General features: G+C 39.6%; 1 protein-coding gene across 4 annotated transcripts in view; it reads left to right on the top strand.

Moving 5' to 3' along the window:
* znrf1 (zinc and ring finger 1) overlaps positions 1-12749 on the top strand; it is a 68769-nt gene that overhangs the window by 40290 nt on the left and 15730 nt on the right. For 3 of the 4 annotated variants that reach the window (XR_013963919.1, XM_080761114.1, XM_080761113.1), the window contains one exon: positions 12278-12373. The exons of the other annotated variant lie outside the window; for it this stretch is intronic. Coding sequence is in view for 2 of the 3 variants with exons in the window: in XM_080761114.1 (XP_080617240.1) it covers positions 12278-12373 (96 nt within the window). In the remaining variant the exon portion in view is untranslated. The remainder of the gene's footprint in view (positions 1-12277; positions 12374-12749) is intronic. 4 annotated transcript variants of the gene reach the window in all.

Below are 12749 nucleotides of genomic sequence, written 5' to 3'. Positions count from 1 at the left end.
AAAAATGTAAGTGCATGGCAGTCTATGAGGCCAATCTGCAGTGCATGGTGGAAACTGGGAAGTAGTAACTATACATACATTTACTTAAGTACTGTACTTAAGTAATAAGTAGTACTTGAGGTACTTTACTGGAGTATTTCCAATTCCCTATACTTCTACTCCCTATTATTAATAATAATAATAATAATAATAGCTCAAATTTATATAGCGCTTTTCTAAATACCCAAAGCGCTTTACATAGGAACACTAGGAACGGACTTTAATAAGAAAAAGAAAAAAAAGCAAAACATAACAGATACAACAACAGCACAGGGTTAAAAAGTTAAAAGGATAAACGAGGCCTCAGCTGGGGAAAGCTATCCTGAAGAGGTGGGTTTTGAGGGAGTTTTTGAAGGAGAGGAGAGAGGGAGCAACTCTGAGATGGTTAATGGAGTTCATTCCAGAGTTTGGGGGCCGAAACATAGAAGGCCCTGTCCCCCCAGTGCGGTACTTGTCACTAGTTACTTAATTATAGATTTTGATTATTATTACAAAACATACATTAACCACTTAATTCAGGCCATTTGAAAATTCAATTCAAAAAGATTTGTATACATTTGAAAACTTGAAATGGGACATTCTGCACAATGAGTAGGCTACTTTAACTTTTTTTACTTGTAACAGTAAGCAAAACATTTGAGTACGTTTTTCCACCACTGCTGTTTTGACACATTGTCTTGTTTTTCACCAGTGTGACGTGAACTCAACTCATGAGGCCCAGCAGCGCTCGATCCAATTAGCCGTTATGCGCTAAACTAATACAGTTAGGGCTAATGGGCCATGCAACAACCCGACAGCACAGGCGCCAGGGGACAACCCCAAACCGCTCAAATGTTTTCAAACAGCAGAGCGATAAAGAGAGGGAGATTGTATGATTAAACCGCGTGTCAAAAATCTAAGTGTCAAAGAATACGATGTTGGATTCGTTACGTTTGGTTCAGATTCAGAAGCCACAGACTCTGGGATTGGATGGAGTCCCACGCTACAAACAACCATATCTAGGTATAGTCACAGGACAGTAATCAGCATAGAGATAACTGATTTAGTGTTTTTTTTAAAGTGAGGCCTGCTGCAGAGGGAAAAGGTTAATACGCACGCACGCAAACAATCAAAATCTACAAAGTAACTAGTAGCCAACTAATGTTTTAAAATAATTGTAGTGGAGTAATTTACTTAATTCTTTCTCTGCCGACTAGCTATTAGCATTCATACACGTTCACTTTAAGAGGAGTTTTTACGTCCCATAGCTGGTGGTGACGGGGCGTGGCCATAGCAACCGGATGAAAGTTTAAAGCTGCCGTGGGGCTCCACCATTATATACACAGAGTAAGGCTGAACGATTAATCGTTTTCAAACCGAAATTGTGATTTGAAACCACGCGATTAGCAAATCGCAAAGGCTGCGATTTCTTTAATCATGATATTCAACCCGGAGCGCGTGTGATCCAGTATTTACAACACGGCTGTACTGTGCTCTCTATTCTAACCAATCAGAAGTGTGCATGTGCAAAAAAAAGTCAGTCTACTCTGCTGTGTTCAGTGCGTTGATGCTAATGATATCATACTAGAAGTCAGCAGCAGCTGAGGAGCAGATGCAAGCATAGCGTCTGTGGAGCCCGAAGAAACTTTCTTAAATCCGCACAATTTAATCCCAAAGAGATCAGGCACTTCGGGGATATGGCATTATTTTGGTTTTGACGTTACAGACGTCCAACAAGAGAGTTTTGTGCAAGAGCTGTCATGGTACAGGACAGTCAAAACATCCCGCGGCAACACCACAAACCTTCGCATGGCACGGGCGCTGTCCTGCTGTCCTGTCCCCTGTTTATTTTAATGCTACATTGTCGTCGTCCCCGATTCTGGTGAACCGGTCCCCAACGTGGTGCATGTACATTTGCAATGATTCGTCTGAGCGAGGTCCGCGGAATTGTACCGAGATCCGAGTAGAGCCGTCATTAAAAAAGAGCTTACGTGTCGGTGGGGAAATAGCCGGCCAACAAGCTCATAAACATTAAAGTTAAAGTTATGAGCTTGTCTTAAACCTCAGACAAAATTATCTCTAATAATTGATAGCCTAATTATGTCATCACAACTGTCAAAATTTAGCCTACACTTATGCATTGCGTATGCTTTTATTTGGTTAAAAAATCCCACCCGTGTGAAGTGAGGGGCGCTCTTATCATCGTACATCATCATGACGTAAAATAGACACTAGGCCTATGTCTTTGCTCAGACACTGACATCAATGTTTGTGTAGGACGTTTGTGAAAATACACTAAAGGCTGGATATTGGAGGGGCTAGTGCCCCTCAAAAACAAATATCTAAATGGGAATATTAAATGGGAATCACAATATTGTGCTCTGATGATTAGATAACTGTAGCCTAATAGCAATTGCACTTAAATAGAAAGTCTGGAAATTACATTGCATTTATGGTCTGTATCCAGAGAGCTGTTTACAATTATTTCTAACATTGCAATTTTAACACACATTCTTATTGTAGTTAATTAAACACAGGTCAATTTGGTTAGCCTACATTATTTTGAGCTGTCTCACATCATGTGAATCCTGACACTGCCTGGTAAAGTAAATGAATGGTATGCCATTTGGTAATGTTCCATTACTTTTTAAATGGACACAGTGAATACTAAATTGAAGCTTTACTTTTTAAGTGGTGCAACCACTCCATTACGGAGCTCTGTGTATCTTCGGGTCGGTGGGTGGGTGGCTGGCTGGCTGGCGGGGACTGTCTGAGCACGAAAATAGCATTTTGTTGGTTTTCACAACAAAGGGTCACTGTTGCGCAGCCTAACACACACACACACACACACACACACACACACACACACACACACACACACACACCACACACACATACTAACTGTATAGGCCCTATGATGATTTCGGGTGTGACAGTACAGTACAGTGACTGTACAGTATAGGGACCCCCTGGGGACCCCCTCACGTTAACTCTGTCATTTCTCGACCGTTTCGGACGCGGATCGGCTCGTCTGAACCGGGCCGGCACCCTGGGCACGTTCCTGTGGGTCTGGAAGTTTCGGGGACCACCCCGGGGACGCCCACACGGAGTTGCACCACTTACTTCACACGGGTGTGATTTAAAATATATATATCTGGAAAAATACCATATAGTAGCAGTGTTTTTCTTTCCACACTGGGTTTCAGTGAAGAGCTGCTCCTATCGGCTCCACTGCCGATGATCAGCAGTGAGCATATACTGTACCTCACTGGTTGCTTGTGTAAGAAGTTATATATTTAATCCTGTAGATTTTATATCAGTGTAATTCATATTAAATATGAATTATAAGTTTAAGAATCAAGAGTCAAAATCAATCTGAATTTTAGAAGGGGCACCAGTGAAATGAGCTTAGGAATAAGCACAAGATTGATTTGTATTTAACCCTTAAATTAAACCACTAATAAGATAATTAAAAAGATTATAAAATAATCAATTATTATTTTATCTTAATAAATCTATGGTATCTGAAGGTAAGAGATCTTTTCCATTACATAGCCTTTCCTACTTTGCATGTGTCAAAAACCAGTAAGTTCAACTCTTGAGCAAATAATAGACTTGTTTAAAAATGAATCAATTTATTTCCACACCTAAGCTTATAGACAAACTCAAAAGAACAATATTCAAATGAATTATTAAACAAGGGTTAATGCAGGTTCAAATAGAATATAAGAAACAAATCAAATGATAATGAAATATCTATATGATAGATAATGTTCTTTGCCATGAACTTAGAAACTTGATGTATTGCATCACTTTCCTGAGAGTTGATTTGTTGAGAGCTTTGAGAGAGAGGCAGACTGGGGTCGTCTGTCTTCTGAGGGAGAGAGGTCGCGTGGCAGGCAACAAGCGGCAGGGGTTGGATCGCTGGTCCGGGTAACCCCTGAGCTTCTCGTTGTAGTGCCTTGTATTGCCTGGGATCGCCTGGGACGCTCAGGTCAGAGCGTCGGGAGCTGGTCTGTGTAGCGATGTGGCCAAGACCCTTTCATCAGACATCCTTCTGGTTTCTCTCCTCTCCCTTCATCCGTTATCCTGGGGGTATCCTCCTTCGTCCCCTCCGTCCCCGATGTAGATCCTAGATTGGCTTCTCTCTGCCTCCTCAATATATAGCTCTCTTTGTTGTGCAATGCATGGCTCAGTTACCATGTATGTCACTCTCTTTGCAAGATGGAGACATTGAGATGTCTTGTGACATTCCCAGACGTTGTCAACATGTTGTGAGGCAAAATTCCTTTGAAGTTCATTTTGGGAAAAGTGTACGCATGCACTTATCATGGCTTTAGATTTCACATAACACACAATCTGCAATAATTACATTTAATGTACAGTGAACGTCATATTTCCAAGTGAAGTCAAGGAATTGTGAATTAATGCTTCTATGACTGAGTGGAACATTCCATCATTATGACATATCCAAAGTCAGGGTGTTATCTGTGACGATGACACTTAATCCAGCTGATGTGACGATGACACTTAATCCATCTGAAATGGAATCTAGTCTTTATGGTACAAGGTATCCATGGGACTGAGTCTCTGAGTCTGTCGGGAAACAAGTCAATGGATCGTGTACTTTCTTGTATATGAACACGAAGGCCAATACTCTGGAATTGGACAGTTCCCAGTAAAGATTCTGTCAGTATTGACAGTGTGTGTGTATCCCTTGATGCTGTGACTGCTGTTCTCAGCCAGAAAGTACCATACTGAACATTCTTGAGGGTCAAAAGGTCAGCAAACCCCTCTGCAGGGCTATAACTGTCCGGCCCTTGTACTGTATATGAACATGGAGGCCAGTGGTGACTGTTATTGGACAGTTTCCAGTAAGAGTATGTACATGTGTGCACACATGTACGGTAATTCTGCCACCATGGGCAGAATAGGTCAGTATACCGTACTGGCCATTCTTGAGGGTCAATAGGTCAGTAGACTCCTCTGAAGGCTATAACTGTCCGGCTCCTTCATTTACATGCACTGGGTGCACGTGACGTCAGTATGAGAGAGAGATCACTTCAGCATGTTCATTAGATCACCCAATGCTGTCCAATGTGCTATAGCTGGATGCAAAAGCTTAATTGTGCCTTTTAGACCCCTCGTCTACTACAAATCCCCCATTTCATAATGAAAAGGTCAAAGGTTACTGGTGATGTTTTGATTATGAAACTTAAGTTGACAAAAGCACAATCAATGAACTCAGGGAAGCAATAGATCATGTTAGCAAATTCATGGCATAAGAACATATCTCTATGCTACGCCTATAGTATGATAATGCTACTGATCCATAATTTAATTTCATTAATGAAAACTTCCTGAGATTATAAGTAGACATAGGCTTTCATTCTTTAATTCTTTAAAAGAGTAAAACCAGGCATGCAGTATATTATGAACAATACTGGGGTTTTATTCTGAGTGTTGGTCTATCCTATAAGGAAATGGTGATTTCCTATTTCCACAGTTGTGTGTAGAGTGGAGTATAGGAGGACTACACTAAGTTCGAATAAAAGAAAGAAAAGAAAGGAATGAAAATAAATAAAAGAAGGGAAGGAATTATGTTGACTGGTTGGGTCAAAGCTGAGAATTCTTCCCAAAACTTCTATAGGGAGGGGACTAATGATGTCGCCTCATTCCTTGGGGTTCCTACACTAGATAAAGCCGGGGACATGCAGCATGCAGGCCGGTGGCTATTTCAGTACTTGAGACCTATGGGACATAGTGTAGGAGGTAATAGTTTAATATTGAGTGTACTATTGACTGGTTGATCAGTTTCCACCCTGTAGGCTACTAGCTTATTAACCAGTGCATACAACAATTAAGGTCTCTATGAAGTTGACTATTTTAGGCGATAGGTAGATATCTTGAGAGCCAATAGCAACTTATAAAGAAAATTGACATCCCCCAATGGCAGATGTCTCGACACGCGGTCTGTAAACAGAGTTACAGAAAAACTAAGTTAACTCCGTTCAGTTTGCATTAATTCTAAGTGACGGAGTAACAAAGTGGTATTTGGAAATACTGTGTTACTTTTTTCTTTTTCTTGATTAGGGCTAGTCTAAGGACTGATTCTAACAAAATAAAGCAGCATATCTCCTTTGACGGAGATTCACAAAGGTATATGCAAATTGATTAGTGCTAGTTTAAGGACTCATTTTATCAAAATAAAGCAGCATATTTCCTTTGAAGGAGATTCACAAAGGTATATGCAAAAATTTGATATTTTTTGGGCGATAGGTAGATATCTTGAGAGCCAATAGCAGCTTATAAAAATTACATCCCCCAATGGTGGATGTCTCGACGCGCGGTCTGTAAAACAGAGTTACAGAACAAAACAAAGTTAACTCCGTTCAGTTTGCATTAATTCTAAGTGACAGAGTAACAAACTGGTTTTTGGAAGTACTGTGCTATTTCTTTTAACTTGATTAGGGCTAACCAGCATATCTCCTTTGAAGGAGATATACAAAGGTATATGCAAAGACCCCAAAGGCATATGCAAAGACCCCCCCTTTCATAATCAAAAAGGTCAAAGGTTACTGATGATATCTTGATTATGAAAATAATTGGAATGCCTGTCATAATATACCAGCAGCTGTTCTGGTATATCTAAGGACATACCGTAGGGAGCCCAAATGCATAATTGTTTGCAGGTTTATGCAAGTTAAAATGTTTTGTCAGTGAATCAATTTGACAGGGTAAAAATAACATAGGTTATAGTCCAAGTATTGATTAGCATAATAACACAGGTTTTAGTTTTATTCCATTGGTTACTTTTAATTTATGAACTATCACTAGTAATTTAGCATGGGAGGATAGACTTTATTCACGCATCAGACTTTAGTCGCCAGTTCACGGATTTTTCCGCAGGGGTACAGTTGGGCCTATGCTGTTTATCAGAATTTAGCAAAGCTTTCCTTTTCCGTCTGGATAAGACAGGTGAGCTCACAACTGCAGGATCGCTGTGACCTCCCTGTGGGTGAGACTGATTGGTATTCTTTTCCCAAGCCATCTCAATAAGATCATTATTATAAATTCGGTCAGCGACCGCTCTTAATTGACTGCTGGACATATTTCTGTCCGTGTTGTCTCGGACACTAGGTCTGATGCTTGTATCAAGTTGTTCGAGAAAGAATGATTTAAATGATTGATCTTCCTCCATATAAATAGTGTTCTGGTCCGAGAACCAAGCTCTCCGCAAACGACCATAGAAAGTGCTAGGACGTTCACCTTTCTTTTGTTTTAAGGAAAGAGCGGCAGATATTCCCTCTCTAAGGACTTCATATTCCCCAATGAGACTCTGGGACAGAGCATCATAGTTTTCAATAGCATCGGACGGTTGACGTTCAATGAATCGTCGTACCTCAGAGCCAGAGGTCATGCCGATCAGTTGGATTTTGTGTTCTGTGGTTACATCTGAATAACCTTTAAGAAAGTAGTCAATATCTCTTAAATACCCAACGATATCGCAATTGTCAGATGCTGTTTCAAACCTGGGAATATGATGTGCTATTTTGTCTAATAAGTCGGTAGTCACTTTTTCAAAAGGGACACTTTGAAGAGACACTGTGATGTCAGGTAAAACATCTGGTATGTCGGGTAAAACTTCCAAGGCCTCAATGACTGTTTTGGGGGCCTGGCCTGTCTGAATCTTAGAATTGACAGCTGGGAGTTTTAATGGCTTTTTAGGAATCTGTTGTCCTGTGGTTCCTTTTGAAATACCTTTACGAAAGAGGTCAATATCTTTTAACAACTCAATATCAGTTTGATCAGATTCAGTTTCAAGCCTGGGAAGTTTTAATGGCTGTTTAGGAATCTGTCCCTTAAGTAAAATAATATATTCTTGTTGTTGATTACTCTTAATCGTAAGTTGTTCATTTTCATGCTTTTGACTTTTAATTAAATCAATACTTTGTTTTAATTTAGCTATTTGAGCTACTGTCTCTTTAGTGACGACATTAAAATAGGTAATTGATTTTTGTATATCTTCCATTTGGACCTTAAGGTTTTTGTTCGTGTTCAGTACCATATTTAATGCAGAAATAAATCTGGCATTGGTAGTCTGGTTACTTTGTACCTCATCCACTTCAAAATGTGGCTGCTTTAGACATTCCTTCTCTGGTGTCAAAGGGCACGTGAAATCACATTTATATTTGAGAGCTGGAGAGGGAAATTGGTTCAAATCTTTAGGATTATCATTAATGTAATTCTGCGTTGCTTTCTCTAATGGTTTTGAATCAAGTGTTGTAAGTACAAATTCTGTGACTAATCTTAGCACATGAAGTACTTTTATAAGAAAGACCTTAGGATATGATGATCCGGTGATAAAAATCATCATCACTAGAGGTGACAGAGACTGTACCAATTCCATGACATTGGTATTCCGGGATAAGGCGTCAGCCATTTTTGTCTCTGTAACACAGGGAGATTGATTAGAGAATTAAGCAAGGATAAAAGTAATTTAACCACAACAAAAATGATAGGCCTTTAGTTAAAGAATTGCACTAATGCAATATTATTTGGAAGGGTCAACAAGCAAGAGTTAGATTGATCTAATCAATTACTTTGATAATTTTTAAGAATAACACACCGACTAACACAGACACCGCAGAGAGAAAGGGAAGTCTCTTGCAGTGTGTGTGTGTGCGTGTGCGTGTGGTAGGTGAGTGTGTCTATGGGGTTCGGTGTCCCAGACCAAAAATAGACCTCTCCTCCTCTGGAGGGGGAGAACACTCACGTACACAATGGGACAGCCAAAAATATGGCAGTCTTGAGAGGGACGCGTGGTACACTCAAGATGGCGTCGTTGGTTTGCCGTCTGGAGAGTGAGTCACGTGACTAGAAAGAATGTAAGCACACTTGGGTGTTTATAGCTAGTTGACAGTGGCTGTCACATAAATTCTGTCCATCCTCTTCTCTGAGAATCAGAGGGTTAATTTTTAACATCAGCTTTCGTTGACTTGCAATTTAGACTATAGGAGCAAGGGAAGCGATCATTAAAATTTTAAATACAAGGAGTGCAGTTGCTATCTGTCTTATCTTCACTTATATAAATATACCAACATATAATAAATAGGTTTAGCTATGCCTATATTTATTAATTTACAGTGGTACTGTCTCTTTTAAGAAGATTGGATCATATTGAAGGATTACAATATGAACAAATTGTACAAGGAGCGCAGTGGCTATCTGTCTTATCTTCACTTATACAAAATAAACCAACATATAATAAATAGGTTAGCTGTGCCTATATTTATTAATTTACAGTGGTTTATTAGATCCTTTAGCCAGATTGGATCATATTGAAGGATTACAATATGAACAAATTTGTACAAGGAGCGCAGTGGCTATCTGTCTTATCTTCACTTATACAAAATAAACCAACATATAATAAATAGGTTAGCTGTGCCTATATTTATTAATTTACAGTGGTTTATTTGACCCTTTAACCAGATTGGATCATATTGAAGGATTACAATATGAACGCATTGCTTATTTTGCGTCTTTACACGACGTTAAGTGGATTTTAACACACGATTAACGGTGGCTTTGCACATTAAGCAATTAGACTGTTTTTAATGTAAACACATTGTGGATTTAAACACACGATAATGTGAATTTTAACATTAAGCATACAGTAGCTTATGTTTGCGCTTTTACACAACGTTAAGTGGATTTTAACACACGATTAACGGTGGCTTTGCACATTAAGCAATTAGACTGTTTTTAATGTAAACACATTGTGGATTAAACACACGATAATGTGAATTTTAACATTAAGCATACAGTAGCTTATGTTTGCGTTTCTCTGTCAGTGGACTTAACACACGTTGACTCGATTTTGCGCAAAATTGATGACGGTTAGACTCGGATAGAGTCGGATGATGAATGGCTCATAAGCTCTCAAGATAGTGTAGAGTCTACACTATATGTATCATGCAGGGATCTGTGCACTCAGTTTGGCTCAAAAATAACTGGAGCTGCACAGGTATTAAGTTTCACAGGCTAAGACAGTCAGGCAAGACTTTCAACTGCCTGTTGAATGATCAATTATCTTTTAGGCTGTTAAGGTCAAGAAATTGGATATGACGTCAAGTTCCAATATGTACCTTAACAAGGTTTAATTGCTCATAGTTGAACTTACTAAAAGAAAAACAACTTGTTGATGACACATCAGCAAAGCAAGGATGTTAAATTGGCCTCCCTCCATGTCATAGTGTGGAGCCGATTTAACAAGGGTTTAAGGTTGAAATCCTATTGTTGAATGTTGAATCAACAATAGGTAGGCCTCACAGGGGGCACCATTATGTAAGAAGTTATATATTTAATCCTGTAGATTTTATATCAGTGTAATTCATATTAAATATGAATTATAAGTTTAAGAATCAAGAGTCAAAATCAATCTGAATTTTAGAAGGGGCACCAGTGAAATGAGCTTAGGAATAAGCACAAGATTGATTTGTATTTAACCCTTAAATTAAACCACTAATAAGATAATTAAAAAGATTATAAAATAATCAATTATTATTTTATCTTAATAAATCTATGGTATCTGAAGGTAAGAGATCTTTTCCATTACATAGCCTTTCCTACTTTGCATGTGTCAAAAACCAGTAAGTTCAACTCTTGAGCAAATAATAGACTTGTTTAAAAATGAATCAATTTATTTCCACACCTAAGCTTATAGACAAACTCAAAAGAACAATATTCAAATGAATTATTAAACAAGGGTTAATGCAGGTTCAAATAGAATATAAGAAACAAATCAAATGATAATGAAATATCTATATGATAGATAATGTTCTTTGCCATGAACTTAGAAACTTGATGTATTGCATCACTTTCCTGAGAGTTGATTTGTTGAGAGCTTTGAGAGAGAGGCAGACTGGGGTCGTCTGTCTTCTGAGGGAGAGAGGTCGCGTGGCAGGCAACAAGCGGCAGGGGTTGGATCGCTGGTCCGGGTAACCCCTGAGCTTCTCGTTGTAGTGCCTTGTATTGCCTGGGATCGCCTGGGACGCTCAGGTCAGAGCGTCGGGAGCTGGTCTGTGTAGCGATGTGGCCAAGACCCTTTCATCAGACATCCTTCTGGTTTCTCTCCTCTCCCTTCATCCGTTATCCTGGGGGTATCCTCCTTCGTCCCCTCCGTCCCCGATGTAGATCCTAGATTGGCTTCTCTCTGCCTCCTCAATATATAGCTCTCTTTGTTGTGCAATGCATGGCTCAGTTACCATGTATGTCACTCTCTTTGCAAGATGGAGACATTGAGATGTCTTGTGACATTCCCAGACGTTGTCAACATGTTGTGAGGCAAAATTCCTTTGAAGTTCATTTTGGGAAAAGTGTACGCATGCACTTATCATGGCTTTAGATTTCACATAACACACAATCTGCAATAATTACATTTAATGTACAGTGAACGTCATATTTCCAAGTGAAGTCAAGGAATTGTGAATTAATGCTTCTATGACTGAGTGGAACATTCCATCATTATGACATATCCAAAGTCAGGGTGTTATCTGTGACGATGACACTTAATCCAGCTGATGTGACGATGACACTTAATCCATCTGAAATGGAATCTAGTCTTTATGGTACAAGGTATCCATGGGACTGAGTCTCTGAGTCTGTCGGGAAACAAGTCAATGGATCGTGTACTTTCTTGTATATGAACACGAAGGCCAATACTCTGGAATTGGACAGTTCCCAGTAAAGATTCTGTCAGTATTGACAGTGTGTGTGTATCCCTTGATGCTGTGACTGCTGTTCTCAGCCAGAAAGTACCATACTGAACATTCTTGAGGGTCAAAAGGTCAGCAAACCCCTCTGCAGGGCTATAACTGTCCGGCCCTTGTACTGTATATGAACATGGAGGCCAGTGGTGACTGTTATTGGACAGTTTCCAGTAAGAGTATGTACATGTGTGCACACATGTACGGTAATTCTGCCACCATGGGCAGAATAGGTCAGTATACCGTACTGGCCATTCTTGAGGGTCAATAGGTCAGTAGACTCCTCTGAAGGCTATAACTGTCCGGCTCCTTCATTTACATGCACTGGGTGCACGTGACGTCAGTATGAGAGAGAGATCACTTCAGCATGTTCATTAGATCACCCAATGCTGTCCAATGTGCTATAGCTGGATGCAAAAGCTTAATTGTGCCTTTTAGACCCCTCGTCTACTACACTTGGTCTGACCTGTTCTCTGCTTTTCTTCCAATAGGATTTAAGTGTCCTGTCTGCTCCAAGTCCGTGGCATCCAATGAAATGGAAGTTCACTTCATCATGTGTCTAAGCAAGCCCCGCCTCTCCTACAATGGTGAGAAACACCTCTTTCTGTGTCTGTATACTATAGGGATGGTGTCTGTATACTAGGGATGGGATGATAATTGCTAATATCGTTTACCGTGATAAAAAAGGCTCACAATAATCGTATCACAGAGAGTTAAACCCTTCTATAGTAGATATAACGGCCAAAAAGAGCAGATCTACAAGCTCACAGCACGTTGCAAATGCGTTGGGAGCTTGGTACAGTAGATCTGCTATTTTTGGCGAACATTCCCCCCAGAATAGTGATGCTGGAGGTTCAAGTGGTTAAACAAAAGTGGCATTTTAAGTTTTAAGCATATTTTGATTATCGCGATAATATTGTTATTCTCAATTATTTTTGCCACAATAATCGTGACATATACTTT

This window comes from Protomyctophum bolini (genome assembly GCF_963924005.1).
Source record: "Protomyctophum bolini genome assembly, chromosome: 4".
NCBI classification, from domain to species: domain Eukaryota; kingdom Metazoa; phylum Chordata; class Actinopteri; order Myctophiformes; family Myctophidae; genus Protomyctophum; species Protomyctophum bolini.
Note: the sequence above shows the minus strand (reverse complement) of the source record. Positions and strands in the feature narration are given on the sequence as shown.